The 14,946-nt window shown below is 47.9% G+C and overlaps 1 protein-coding gene across 2 annotated transcripts in view; it reads left to right on the top strand.

Annotated features, from left to right (window-relative positions):
- The window catches only part of ARMC8 (armadillo repeat containing 8), a 107,878-nt gene that overhangs the window by 67,946 nt on the left and 24,986 nt on the right, over positions 1 to 14,946 (top strand). For both annotated transcript variants that reach the window (XM_008049279.2, XM_008049280.2), the window contains 2 exons: positions 9,139 to 9,221; positions 9,539 to 9,620. In XM_008049279.2, coding sequence (XP_008047470.2) covers positions 9,139 to 9,221; positions 9,539 to 9,620 — 165 coding nt within the window. The remainder of the gene's footprint in view (positions 1 to 9,138; positions 9,222 to 9,538; positions 9,621 to 14,946) is intronic.

The following is a 14,946-nucleotide window of genomic DNA, read 5'->3' as shown; positions in this document are numbered from 1 at the left end:
GTAGCCAGGCAGCCTGAAGGCTGATAAAGAAGGTGCGACGTGGCTGCGTGTAGAGGAATCAGGGCTGAGCAGGGCCACTGTGCCGCAGGATGCCTGGGCCAGGGCAGCACCCTGCGCCTGGATGGCAGACAGGAGGAGAGAGGGGAGTGTCTCATTCTGTTATTCGCACCCTGGCTTATAATGGTTCCATTCATGCGTTGAAGTGTGTGTCGGTGGCTGGTTAGTCTCCATTCTGCCGTTCAGCTAGTGATTAAGCCTTACAAGTTGAGTTCTCATATGAAGAGAAGCTTTTTTGATAGGAGTTGGATATATTTTTATATCACCTAAGTACACCTGATAGAGTGTGTTTATACTTTGTTTTTGGAGAAAGCAGAAGTCAACCTAGAAGAAAGCTTCCGCTATTTCCCAAAGTTCAGAAAAGTTTAGAGCGTTCGTCTAATGGTTCTCTTGAACATTTAGCACAAATGAGTTTCCCATTTATTAAGAAAATAAAAGGTCCTGAGGCATAAGTGGCAGGGTATCACTGACAGGCTTACAGGTGAAAATGAAGCAGAGAAGCTGAAGACCGGGCCCACTGTGAGGGCCCCTTCCCTCTGCCCTCCATCCCTGACTTGGAGTGCTGCTCACAGCTCCCAGGCACAGGCAGGCCTGCAGGAGCGGCCAGGGGCGGGTTTGCTTCAGGGTCTCAGGAGGAAGGACCAAGAGGAGGCCCGCAGAGCGTCTCGGATGTGAGGCTCTTTCCGGTTCTGGCTGAGAGAAGAAATATCATTTCCTCCCACTCTGCACCCGCAAAGCATTGTTCTGTTTACTCAAGGTCGAGAAATTTGGGATGAAGGTGGGAGTGGATAGCAATGAAAGGGGAACAAGAGGGAAGAACTCCTTGGTTAAATGTTTATCGAGACTCCAGAACATGACATTGATCAGTGGCCTGTTCTAAGAGAAGCTGAACACTTTCTTCTTCTCTTTTAGACAGAAGACCCTTTGGGAAAAACTGCCTTTACTGTAAAATTACTTACTAGAGGAGAATGTCAGAAAACCTAACTTTGCAGCAGTGGCACAGATATTACATAGAGTAGGCTGTGGCCGCGAAGCCTACAGTTCTTACCCGGAACAGACAGATGGGGCTTGTGGCCTGAGGACAGTGGCCTGCTGGCTTCCCTTCTCTCTGCTGACGCCAGCCTCTGGTTCTACGCTGGTGGTCGTAAGGAGACTGAGCCGAATGTCAGTGGCACTCAATTGCTTGGCTTCTTCCCAGTTTTTGCTTGGCTTATCACTCTTCACTGGCTTGCATCCGTCTAGCCTTTGCTTATTTGTAGCCCCGACCAAAGCTGAACCATTGATTTGTTATGTTCTCCTCTGGAGGCCTGTGAAGTGTGTCCTTTCCCCACCTTGTTCGGTTTATTAATGATGACTTGTCCGGCCTAGTGCATGGTGCTCTTTTTATTGGCCCAGGACATCAGTATATAGTCTGTGGTTTCTGCAGCAGTGATAACTTTTCATAGTTCTTCTCCTCTTTCCCCATTGTCAAAGTCAGATCTCAGTGTGTAGCTACTAAGGCTCAGCAGAAATCTTGCACTTACAGGACAGTGAGTAGAAAGAACCTCACACCGGAATTAAGAAAACCTAGGGGAGTCCCAGCTCTTTTCTGATTTGCCCAGAGAACCTGGACCAGTGACTTAATCCTTCTGAACTTCAGAGACCACAGATGAGATCATTTCTAAGACCTCTTCAGATTTTAACATTATTCAACTCAAAAGTGAACAGGCAATATGCCTCATTCTATCCAGTAGTTACATCCGCTGCCGTCATGCCATGCTGAAGAATGCAGTGAGAGCGCTGGCTTCCCAGCTGGACCCTGGGTGCTGGCACTGCAGCCGCCCTTCCTCAGTCCAGGGAAGACCAGGTCCTGGCCGAAGGCTTTCGCTGTGGCCTGTTTGGGGCTTTTTTGCTTTGCTGGTTTCAGGAGAGGGGATATGGCACAAGGACGTACTCAGGAGGGGATATGGCACAAGGACGTACTCAGGAATTACAGATGTAATGGATACATATAACACACGAATAGATAGAATGCACACCTCCGCAGTGTGTCTTCCGTTACGTCCTTCGGTTAAGTATTCTATGGACACTTCCTAAGACCTAGGGAAAGACTGGTGGTCTGTTCTGGGGGCTGGGTCTTTCACTAGGTGTCTGTTCAGACACACTGGCTGTGCCTATTCACGCTGGTATCTACCTTGTCGCCTCACGGCCCTCTCTTCCCTCCCCAGCCTCTCTCTGACCCATTTCTGAGACCAGTCTCTTGACTGCACTGACAGGAAGCCTTGGGTTCGCAGTGCTCATCTACTGAAAAACAGATGCATTGGGTGAGGGACTAGACCTCAAATGATCCTGCTAGGACAGAGCCAAGTGTGTCCCCTGGGACTCGGCTACGTTGGCACTTAGGAGACTAGGGCTCTACTGTCCGCACCCAGCAGGTCCGTTCTTCCAGTCCTGCTCTCTCCCCGGCCTGCCTGTGCTGCACCCTGCTTGGCTGCTTAGTCCCTTCTGCGTAGACTAGACTTTCTGTATTATTCCTTCTCTGCCTCGATGTTAAACAGCTGCTTTTCTGGCTTTCAGTGTTCAATTCCAGGCCTTCGCTTTTTCTGGCCGATCTGTCTTGTTACTACTCATATTCCGTTGGAACTTTCTCTGGGACCTTTCACAAAGCTCACTTAGAATTAAGCTGTATTTGTCTGACTCTTGTGCACATAAGCTTAAGTGACTAATATTAAGAGTAATGCCCACTTTGCCATCCACTTCCTTGACCCCAAGCGCCACCCATTCTGAATTGTCTGAGAAGTGTACTCACACCACTATGGATCTGCTGATGTTTTTCTGGTTCCTGGAGAATGCTTTGTCCTGGGTCACGCTGGAAGAATAGTTGGGTCTGGATTTTTGAAGACCATTATCGAGTTCTTTTTTGAAGACTCTTCCAGTTCTTTATGTGCTCTGAGGAAAGAGGTTTCTGTCCTGGCTACAACTCAGCTTGGGTCCCCTAGAGCTAGTGGCAGCTGGGCATTTCCTCATAGCCAAAGGCCCATACACTCCTATCGTTGTCGTTCCCATGTACGCCACGACCCCATCACCTTCGTGTTACCTGGGTTCTGTGTCTTCCCCTTGAGCCTCTGGGCTGCCTGCCCCTCTCCCGCTAGTCACAGGAGTCCTGTCCCAGTGGCATGGGGCCCGGATGCTGTTCTGATAGATCTTCATCCACTCCTGCGAGAGCTGCAATGCCAGAGACAGAAAGCCTAGAAAAGTAGGTCATCATAAAGACTGAAGACACCAGCAAGGGGGTGCACAGCACCGGGTTCTTGACCCAACATACTTGGTCAGTTTAGGATGTAGCGTTTTTTTGTTTTTTTTAGTTGGAATCTCACCCTGTCGCCCAGACTGGAGTGCAGTGGCCGCTCCCAGCCACTGCAGCCTCAACCTGCTGGGCTTCGGTGATCCTTTCACCTCAGCCTTCCGAGTAGCTGGAACTACAGGCGCGCGCTACCACGCCCGACTAATGTTTGATTTATTGTAGAGATGAGTCTTGCCAAGTTGCCCAGGTGGGTCTAGAACCCGCGGGCTCAGGCAATTCACTCACCTCAGCCTCTCAAAGTGCTGGGATTACAGGCTGAGCCACCGAGCCCAGCTGGATGTAGCGTTTTTTATGTGGTTTAATTCTGTAGCTAGATTTACAGCCCAGGCCCCTAGAAGGGGAGTAGAAGGTGACATGGTCTCCTCCACTCTGAATATTCAATCCACCATCAGTACCCCTTCTGGCCAGGCACAGTGTCTGTGTAACAGAGGACACTGTCTCTTTTTCTTTTCAGCAGATCCAGCCAGCTATGCCACAGTGCATATTTGCTGAGCTGTGACCGAGGAGTCTCCAACAAGAACCATGAGGCCGTACAGCTTCCAGCTCCACTTGGTTTTGCTCTTACATCCAGGAAGGACCTGAGGTGCCTTTGCAGGGTGCTAGGACTTGGCACCCTCTGTCATATCAAGTCACGGTACTAGGGTCATTAAAGGGCACCATGGAGACATGTGTTATTGCCCTTGACTTTCCAGCCTCATGTCTGAAAAGCTAGCTGGTGCTCTGTTCAACCTTCATAGTCGAAGGGCTATGTTAGCAGCCACTACCAGCTTCTTCGCTGCTGACCTGAAGAGTTCTCTGGACTCAATTCCAAACTTTCCCTTATCTTGTGACCACATGCTTATCCTCATTTTGATCAGCGTGTTCACTGTAATGCCCTTTTTATCCAGGCACAGATGGTCTCCATGCCCTCAGGCTTGCAAAAACCTCAGCTAGATTTTGCCGGTTGTTCGCACAGTTCCTCCGGATACCCTTTTGGATTAAAAACCTAGGTTTACATTGAATTTTGTGTTATTTTCACCCTTGCCTCTCAAACTGGCATCTTAATGGAGACAGTGGACCAGAGACTCAAGTAGCATGCTTTCTAGAACCCTAGCAGGCTTTCTGAAGTCCCTTCATAGCAAGTTCACTTGCAAATCCAGGCCTCCCACCAGACATTCTGGTAGACTGTGGTCTGTGATAGGCTAATGGGTGCCTAAGGGAAGAAGAAGCTTCCAGATAGTCCTACTGTTTTATCCCTGACTCACAGGCTGAGTTTGCCAGCCACCACAATTGTCCCCAGTGTACTAGGCACCATATCTAGTCATTGTAAAAGGGCACAAATCCAGCTATACCCCAGTATTCCTACGACTGGGCACTGACGCTTCTGAAGCCTGAGCCTGCATGCTCCCTGGGAAGGTCATTGGGGGCCTTTTCCCAGGCGACAGTAAAATTCCCGTCTTGAAAATAGCCGTCTTTCTTGCCTCCCTTTGTCGATGCTTATTTTACTCTGTTTGCCTTAAGCCCTAGAATCAGGTGCCATAGCCCTCAGTTAATTGCACCTGCTTATTCAACACTGAGTTTGGTAGAAGAGGAGCTTTTTCTCTCTCGTTACTGTTTTTTCAAGTTTTAAAACCATGCCTGGCATTCAGCAGGCGCTCAGATATTTGTGAAGTGACTAAGCGCAGGATGCAGATGGGAGCCGTGTCCTGTCTGCCCTTCCTCTTGTTCTCCCTGATCTTGACACTTGAACCACCCCTGAGCCGTCTCCAGGCTCTTCTCCCCTGCCTTCTTCCTGTGTTGCTTCTGAACCATAAGGCAGGGTGACCCAGGCAGAGCAACATGGTCTTTGCTCACCTGCTGGCCGCACGCAGCTGGAGGCACCGCAGTCACTGCTCGTCCCCTCGCTTCACTGACGTGAGCTGCTCAAGCATGTGCAGCAGGTCCATTCCATAGCCTTGCATTCCCCTGCACCACCCACTAGGCGGGCTACCCACTCCTTTCATCTCCGATCACTACCCTGTTCGCTCTCCCAGATTCTTTCATGTCAGCCACACTAGCTTTGGGAAGGGGCCGCAGCCTGGGCTTCAGTCCATACTAAGCTTGGAAAATTGCCTGTCCCATCTCTTATGTGCAATTAGGATTTTTCAGGGTGTTAAGCAGTTTCAGAGATTTACGACTGCGGCTGTACTGAAATAGACTTTCTAAAACTCCTGCGTCATCGCTACTCAGAAAGTAGGTAGATTTACATCTTTGGTTGAATGTAGTCAGAAAGCATCATCCAGAAACCTCTCTCAAGCCTTGCCCATGCCCAGGGCAAGCACCTGGAGCCAGCGCTGATAGTATTTCTCAGCGCTTTTTGGAGAGAGTTCCGTTCATCTGTACCCCTGCCACCACCACCACCTTATTCTCTGAGGATGTCACTTATGTCCAGTACAGGCAACTGTTTTCTCCCAAGTTATCACTCCTCATTTCTAAGTGAAAGTAATTTCCCAAGCCAGCAAGAGCTTTCAGGCCTAAGACGTAGCCCTCCAGAGCCTGAGACTTTTGCCCAAGCTTTCAGTGACCTTCAGGTCCTAATCTGGTTTTGTCTGTTTCAAGAATAGTGACTAGTTCTTGATTGAAGTAACCCGTCAGCCAGCCAGCCTTATGATGGTTGCTGTAGCATGGAAGATGAAGTAATTTGGAAAACGTATTACTGTTAACCCCAAGGAAGTAGTAGTAAGACCCCAACTAGCCTACTAGGATGAGCATGGTCATGGAATAAATATAAGGTGCAGTGCAAAGGAAATCATTTGTTTGTTTTTTGTGTGTTAAGGGAAGAAGAGTTGGAGGCATATTTAGTGCCTGGGTTGCTGGGAGAATAACACCATTAGCAAAGACAGACAAAGGGAACAAGCGGGTTTAGCCAAGGCTGAGAGCAGAGGGTAGAGGATAAACGCAGTAAGGGACATAATCGCTTGGGAGTTCCCTGAACGTCCACATTGTGTTTGTTAGGCAGTTGGAAATACGGAGCTAGAGGTCAGGAAAGAACTCCAGGACGTAATTTTAGATTAGAAAATGTCCCATTCCGGGCTGGGTTTGATGCCACAGCACTGTCACACAAGTAGAATAAAGGACAGAGCTTTTAATGGACATGGGTCCATTTAAGGGGGGAGGGCTGAGAGGGCTATAGGCTCAAGAGTTTAGTTTGGGCACTTAGTCTTTTAAATAGGGGGGGAAGTGGGAGGTAGGGCAGGGTCGAGAGTAAGAAAGATGAGAAGGTCATTTCTGACCAAGGTAGAAAGACTTTGAGCTTGAGGTACCCAGCCTCAACATAAGAATTAAGGGAACAGTGAGTGTGGAAACTTCTGTAGGAAGTGGAGGATTGAGGCAACTTGTGTCCCAGAAGGAAGACGGGGCCCTACAAAGACGAGACAGGCCCGGGGAGGCAGGAAGAATTTGAAGTAGGAGGTCACCGCCGTAGGGAACACAGGCATCTCCTGTGGGGTGCTGTGAGGTTGGGAACCAGCAGTGAGGGTCCTGCTGAGGGAGTTGCCTACGCTGAGGACACGTGAGATTTGTCTGCTGCTCTCCAGGCTCGGTGGTCTTTCTACTGCACCCTGGGGTCTGGGTGTAGGAGTGGTAGGAAGACGGTGAGAAAAGGGAATCTGTCTTCTTTTTTTTTTTTTTGAGTTGGCGTCTCACTCTGTCGCCCAGACTGGAGTGCAGTGGCCGCTCCCGGCCACCGCAGCCTCGACCTGCTGGGCTCTGGCGATCCCAACGCCTCAGCTTTCTGAGTAGCCGGAATTAGAGGTGCGCGCTACCACGCCCAGCTGATTGTTTTTTTTTGGTTTATTGTAGAGATGAGGTCTTGCCAAGTTGCCCAGGCGGGTCTGGAACCCGCGGGCTCAGGCAATCCACTCACCTCAGCCTCCCAAAGGTGCGGGATGACAAGCTGAACCACCGAGCCCGGCTGGGAATCTGTCTTCTAAGTGGAAGGTCCAAGCGGGTCATCTGTGTTGGGAAAAAGGAATAGGAGGGCTGGCAAGAGTAGGCAGACAGAAAGGGAGGAGTCTAGGGGCTGCGGGGACGGTGAGGACAGAGTGGGGGTGCCTGAAGTGAGAATGGGGTTGGTTCTGATGAGGGGTGGGGAGGAGACCCATATGCGGATCTTCAGCCACTGTGGAATCTGAAGAACACCATACAAAAATTACCATTCCTGGGCTGGGTACGGTGGCTCCTGCCTATAATCCCAGCATTTGGGGAGGCTGAGGCTAGAGGATTGCTTGAGCCCAGGAGTTCAAGACCAGCCGAGGCAACATAGCTAGACCTCATCTCTGTGAAGAAAAAAAAAATTAAAAAATTAGCTGGGCATGGTGACATGCACCTGTAGTCTCAGCTACTCAAGAGGCTGAGGCGGGAGGATCACTTGAGCCCAGGAGTTTGAGGCCATGATTATGCCACTGCACTCCAACCTAGGCAACAGACTGAAACCCTGACTCCAAAAAAACAAAACAAAACAAAAATGTACCATTCCTAGCCTGCAGCTCAAGTGTCATTTCCTGTTAGTTTCAACCGTACTTGCTTCTCTTTTCCCATTTGACTGGAACATCCTGAGATTTCCCACTCTCTTGTGTTCTGAGGTCAGTCAACCTTTGAACCCTTTGATTTTAGTCTGGGCCAGTGATCTTCACCCTTGGCTACACACTGTACTCACCCAAGGAGCTTTTTAAAAATAGGGACCCCACCCTGGAGAATCTAACTTAATTAGTATGCTGTGTTGTTTTGTTTTAAAGCTCCTCAGGAAATTCTTCTGTATGGCCAGGCTTAAGATCCATTGGTCTAGGTATTCTCCCAGGTGAGAGTAATGATTCCCATTCATGCTTTGCCCACACTGGGAGCTGCCTGATGAGTACAAGACTGCTTCTTCAACCAGAGCTGAACTACACGTACAGGGAGCATATGGACTCTGGAGTCAGATGTCTGGGTTCCAGTCTCAGCTCTGTGATTCCAGGAAAGCCTGTAGCATTTAGAATGATGCTGGCAAAAGAGTGAGAGTTAAATCAGATAATACAACATGCAAGGCACAGTGCCTGGCACACAGAAGAACTCGACGGGGATTAGTTGTTAATATTTGTGTGACGATTGCATCAGCACCCTATTCTTGTTAAAGGCTGTCTTTCCATAGGCCCACACAAGTCAAACTTAATTTCCATCCCCACACTATTCATCTTGGATCTAGATTTTTCAGTTAAAACAATAAAGCTTCATGATCACATGTGGCAGCACTTGGTGCTATCCGTGAAAGATGGCAAGGGCTACTTTCCTAAATATGTGACTTAGTCTCAATTGCTTGGAAAGAAAGCAGCTATGGGGCCGGTGTCAGAAACCTGCAGATGTCACCTGGGGAGGGCGGATTGTGGACTACATTCCTTAGCGTCTCACCCAGCGGGAGTTCATGTATTTCCTTTACTTGTTCTCAGAATCGTTTATGCAACACAGCTACAATACGTAAGCCTTTTAATCTTGTTTAGTTGTCCTAAAAATAAAGAAACATAACCCGCCCCTCACGCCTGTCATTCAGCCTGGCAGGTCCTTAGTGGGCTAGACCTGCCTTTGCGATGAGCTGCCTGCCCCACCGCAAGATGATTGTTCAAGAGGTAAAAACTTGCCAAGAACAACATTGAACTTTGAATGGATGTTAACATACTTGCATTTACAAGCAGTGAAGTTTGTCACCTTCGTGTTGTTATTTATGCAGCATTAACCTTTTTCTCCAGATCATTGAGACTGAAAATATGATGGACCGAATTGTGACTGGCTTGTCTGAGTCTAGTGTCAAGGTGCGGTTAGCTGCCGTCAGGTATGAGCTTTACATGGTCTGAATAAAAATCCCTTGCCGTGTGTTTAACCTGTTTCCTTTCTGGTCCTTCACCAAGTAAGCACGGAATCCAAATGTTCCTTGAGAGTATGCTCAGGTGAATTCATACCGTGTGTAGCAAACATGACCTAACAGGCTAGCCGCCAAACCTCATAAAGTGGTCTGGTCTGATGGAGTTCACGTAGCAATGTCTGTAGATAGACTTGAAGTTTGGATTTGGATTTGTGAATGCCTAGCAGTTTGTTTGAAAAGTAAGCATTTTGGTTTCTTGTAAAGCTAATTTTGGTCCTTTTTTGTAGATGTTTGCACAGTTTATCAAGATCTGTACAGCAGCTTCGAACCAGTTTCCAGGATCATGCTGTGTGGAAACCTTTAATGAAGGTAAGAAAGGGTCCCCGAGTAGCAACCATACCCCCTGGACCCTTCAGTGAGCTGAGCCAGCTGACAGCACTCTGTGGGTCTAGGAGGAGATCCGATTTCTGGAGAGAGCAGACATTTATCTCCTCAAACTGGAAATTCTAAGCATTTGCAAATCTACAGAATATTTCTGAGGTCAGCATCTCATGTGTGAGGGGAAAGTTCAGGCGTAGTTTTTATTAGCTAAAGCTTTGGTTATTCATATGATCTCACTATATTTAGTATTACACTTTAACTTTTTTTTTTTTTTTGAGTTGGAGTCTCACTCTGTCGCCCAGACTGGAGTGCAGTTGGCCGCTCCCGGCCACTGCAGCCTGGACCTGCTGGGCTCCGGCAATCCTTCCACCTCAGCCTTCCAAGTAGCCGGAATTACAGGCATGCGCTACCATGCCCGGCTGATTTTTTTATTTATTTTAGAGATGAGGTCTCACTGCCCAGGCCGGTCTCGAACCCGCGGGCTCAGGCAGTCCACTCACCTCAGCCTCCCAAAGGCGCGGGATTACAGGCTAAGCCACTGAGCCCGGCTTACACTTTAACTTTATGTGGAGTTTTCCTTGAAGTTTTTAGTTATAAAATGGAAAAGAATAACTTGGGAGGATTGCTTGAGGCTAGAAGTTCAAGACCAGCCTGGGCAACGTAGCAAGATCTCATCTCTACAAAAACAATTAAAACTTGTAAAAAAATTAGCTGGGCATGGTAGCACATGCCAGTGGTCCAGCTACTCAGGAGGCTGAGTAAGAGGATCGTTTGAGCCCAGGAGTTTGAGCCTATATTGAGCCGTGGTAGTACCACTGCACTCCAGCCAGGGAGAGAGTGAGACCCTGCCTCAAAAAAAAAAAAAAAAAAGGAAAGGAATCATCAGTTGTTTACAGGTACATGTGTTGAGGTGCCCTCCTGTTCCTCCCCCAAAAAAGCTACTGGGCAAATGAATCTACTTAAGACTTAGCATATCCATCAAGTTGCTGCTAATGGTATTATCCCCTCATATATTACAAAACCACAGGACTTGGTCCTTGATCTGTCTTTTTCTCCCTAAGCGATCGCATACCGTGCATTTAGTGAGCTTAATGTGTTGCTTATTTGCGATGTTGTCGTTTTTTGTTTTGCTTTTGAGTACCTACTGTGTGCTAAGCAGGGCCTCCAGGCACAGTGGGCTACGAACATTTTACTATGGAGCTCTTGCCCTGTAAGGCGTCAGATTAGAGTAGGGGCATCCGTGTGGCCGAAATAGTCAGGAGGGGCTTCAGGCAGGAAGAAGATAAAGTGAGCTTTGAAGGCAAAAGGAAGAATTCTCCAGGGAGAGAGGAGAAGAAACTTTACACACGATGTGTGTGGGAAATGGCAAGAATGCCTTCGTGACAGGATGGGATGCAATAAGACATATCAGTGGGCTGGTAAGGACCAGGGGAAGAGGTGGACCGATGCTCGAGGCCTTGGAGTGGACGTGCCGAGGCCTGCTTTCATGGGGAGGTTCATCTCCTGGCAGAGCACACAGTCTGTGTGGTGAAGTCCTGGAATAGGGTGGTGGGAGTGGGTGAAAGGCAGTGTGACCCCTGGAGAGACTTCGGAGGAGGGAACCGTGGGACTGGTGTACAAGGCACGACTCAGGAGTGGCCCAGGGCCACCGAGAAGTTCGTAATCCAAAAGAACGTCACGATAAAGCCTGGTGAGACTTACCAGGACAGCATAAGTTTCTTCCGTTTTGCCTTTTCAGTGAGCCTGCCTGAGCAGCCTGTGACATTGAACCTGTTTCCATCCATGAACACACCTTTCTGGGTTTTACTCGTGTGCACCCTGTTAGGCATATGTCAGATCTTCTGAAATTCCTCATTCCCTGATAGGCTTTTGCCTCCTAAACCTCATTAAGAGCCCTAAATCTCAGAAGATAATACCAGTGCCTCTCTACACTTGGAAGACACTTGCTTGCAGAGTGAGTCAGCTGCCACCAACAGGAGTCCATTTCAGGGCCAGAGCCCCTTCTCCAAAACCGTTGGGGCCAGGTCTGACATTTCTGGGTTTTTTTAAGACTCTCCTTAGTTAAGTGGTATTTCCTTTTACTGTTCCCACTCTATTTTGTTTTTAGATTGTACTTTTTTCATAGAAGCTTGATCTTGATTTACTGATTTTTTAAAATCCATTCAAGATTTTCCAAGTTCCTCTTCTCAGAGTAACTCCCCTTTCAACCAGAGCCGTTTTCTTGGATGGCTCACCTCAGGACCCAGTTGTCATACAAACCAGAAACGGAACAGCGTTTGGTTTCCCTTTAGTCTTTTTGGGGAGGGTCTGGGCGAGCAGTCTAGGAGGGTATTCTTGTCTACTTGGTACATGTGGGTATAACTACTTTCAAACTACAATTTCGCTGCACATTTAAAGTATAGTGTTAAAAACTTGGAAGTAAACAAATGATTTACTTCAGATACTTTTTTAGTTCCTAGTTTGGGAGCTGTTTGCATAGTTACTGATTTTTCCAATCTGCTTTTTCATATATATATATATATATTTTTTTTTTTTTTTTTTTTGAGTTGGAGTCTTACTCTGTCGCCCAGACTGGAGTGCAGTGGCAAGCTCCCGGCCACCGCAGGCTCCACCTGCTGGGCTCCGGCGATCCTTCTGCCTCAACCTTCCAAGTAGCTGGAACTAGAGGAGTATGCTACCACGCCTGGCTAATTTTTGATTTATTGTAGAGATGAGATCTTGCCAAGTTGTCAGGATGGGTCTCGAACCTGCGGGCTCAGCCAATCCACTCACCTCAGCCTCCCAAAGTGCTGGGATTACAGACTGAGCCATCGAACCTGGTCTGTTTTTTCATATTTTCAGTTGTTGATTACCAAACTGCAGGAGTGTAGGCACTTGATTTTAATTAAAATTTTTATTTGTGAGTAATTTTACCTTATTTTGGTGAAATTCTATTTGGTCAGTGTTAGATAAACAACTTCTGAATTTCACATTATATCTTACACTGCACTGAGTGATTGCTTTTAAAAAGTTCATAGGATAGCCAGGTGTGGTGGCTGGCCAGGTGTGGTGGGTCATGCCTATAATTCCAGCACTTTGGGAGGGGGAGGCGAGAGGATTGCCTGAGTCCATAGGTTTGAGACCAGCCTGGGCAACATGGTGAGACACTGTCTCTACAATAAATAAAAAAATTAGCTGGGCGTGGTGGCTCATGCCTGTAGTTCCAGCTACTTGGAAGGCTAAGGTAGAAGGATCACCTGAGCCTAGCAGGTTAAGACTGTGGTGGCCATGAGCGTGCCACTGCACTCCAGCCTGGGTGACAGAGTGAGACTCTGACTCACAAAAAAAAAAAAGTTCATAGGCTATCTTCTGTTTTCGTTTATCATTAGATATTATCTAACTTGAAAATAAACCTTGATAAAACAAATCAGTTTATATAAAATAAGTAATTTAAAGAGTGAATCATGCCTCCTAAAGCAACTTTTTGGCGTTTTGGTAGGCATTTGCTTATTTTAATGTTTCTAAGGAGTATACATTTTGGAAAATGATCATTTCTCTTCATCTGCACACATTTATCAGGCACTCATTTTGTGCAGTGCTGCTGTGTTGCTCCTGGCCAGCATAAACTGGACCAGAGACTCATAGATGATTTCTTCAAGAAGCTTGCCTCTGTTGATGGAGAGGGAGGTGGGCATGACTGTACAGAGAATGGGAGAGGCGGACAGTTGTGAGGAACCAGAGACAGGGAACAGAGGGGCAGCAGGCGCTCAGAGGAGGGTACAGTGGCCCTGGCCAGGAGGATGGGATGGCCCGGATGCTCGGGCAGGGTCTGCCTGGAAGATGTCAGGGGAACAGGCCAGGGCAGGGGAGTAAGGCCCCAGACTGTGACAAGAGCCCGGCATGCGTAGTGTGCGAGACGGGTTGCCATCTGCTCACAGGGGAGTTGGAGCAGCGTCTTAGTTCTTAACTTGGGAACTTCGGACCGAACCTAGCCACGGAAGGCAGATCGTATGTTTAAATCTCTGAATCGTTGGTGATTGTATATCTCCAGTTCGCATAACTAGAGCTCCTGAGACTCCTTTTGGGATCATCAGCCTGAACCTGATTAGATCCGAAACGCAGAGGACTTAATTGGAGTGGTGACTGCATTTAAGTGGTGGTGCCTATGAAGCCTTCTCTCTTAGAGTCTGGAAAGAACAGGTTCTGATAATAGCTAATAGCAACTAACATTTACCATCATGCTCTGTTGCCTTCTGAGTTCAGTGAAAGTTCGTGGCAGCTAGTTTACTGTATACCTGTTATGTGCCTGATCTGTGCCTGATAACAATAGTAATTACGGTGATAAATTACCTTTTAAAAAGCCTTACTTGGCCAGGCGTGGTGACTCAAATCCTGTAGTCCCAGCACTTTGAGAGGCTGAGGTGAGAGGATTGCCTGAGTTCAGGGGTTCTAGACCAGCCTGGGCAACGTGGTGAGACCTTGCCTCTACGTAAAATAAAAAATTAGCCGGGTTTGGTGGCGCATGCCTGTGGTTCCTACTCGGAAGGCTGAGGCAGAAGGATCGCCTGAGCCCAGCAGGTCAAGGCTGCGGTGGCTGTGAGGATGCTGCTGCATTCCAGCCTGAGCAACAGAGTGAGGCTCCGACTCTAGAAAAAACCCCCAAACAACCTTGCTTATATGTCCCAGCTGTCCTAAAATCTTTTTATATATTATCAAAACAATCTTATGAAGCAAGTATCACTACCTCATTTTATAGCTGAGGAATTCATGTACATTCTTAGTTTTCATCTGTAATTTGTCTTCAGGCAGTCTATATTTTTCATTTTCAAGGCCAGCCATGGTGGCTCACACCTATAATCCCAGCACTTTGAGAGGCAGAGGTGGGAGAATTGCTTGAGCCCAGGAGTCCGAGACCAGCCTGGGCAACGTAGTGAGACCTCATCTCTACAGAAAATCAGCTGGGTGTGGTGGTGCGCACCTGAAGTCCCACCTACTCTGGAAGCTGAGGCAGAAGGATCACCTGAGTCCAGGAGGTTGAAGCTGCGATGAGCCATGATTGTGCCACTGCACTCCAGCCTGAGGGACAGAGTGAGACTCTTAACTCAAAAAAATAATTCTCTGCTATGATGCTTCCCTATATTTACCATGTCACCTTTAATCCTAAATAGTTCTGTCCAGGAGGTGTTCTTTTCCTCAAGTTACAGACGAAGAAACAGGCTCAGAGAAGCTAAGAAATGCGCTCAAGTTCACTTATCTAGTTAGTGGAGTTGTCAGGCCTGTGCAGTAATTGCTTGATCGTCCGCGCCCTGTCAGACAAGCCCGTCTAGAAGCACGT

This window comes from Carlito syrichta, unplaced genomic scaffold (assembly GCF_000164805.1).
Source record: "Carlito syrichta isolate Samal-C Ts95f unplaced genomic scaffold, Tarsius_syrichta-2.0.1 Scaffold131333, whole genome shotgun sequence".
Taxonomy (NCBI): Eukaryota; Metazoa; Chordata; class Mammalia; order Primates; family Tarsiidae; genus Carlito; species Carlito syrichta.
Note: the sequence above shows the minus strand (reverse complement) of the source record. Positions and strands in the feature narration are given on the sequence as shown.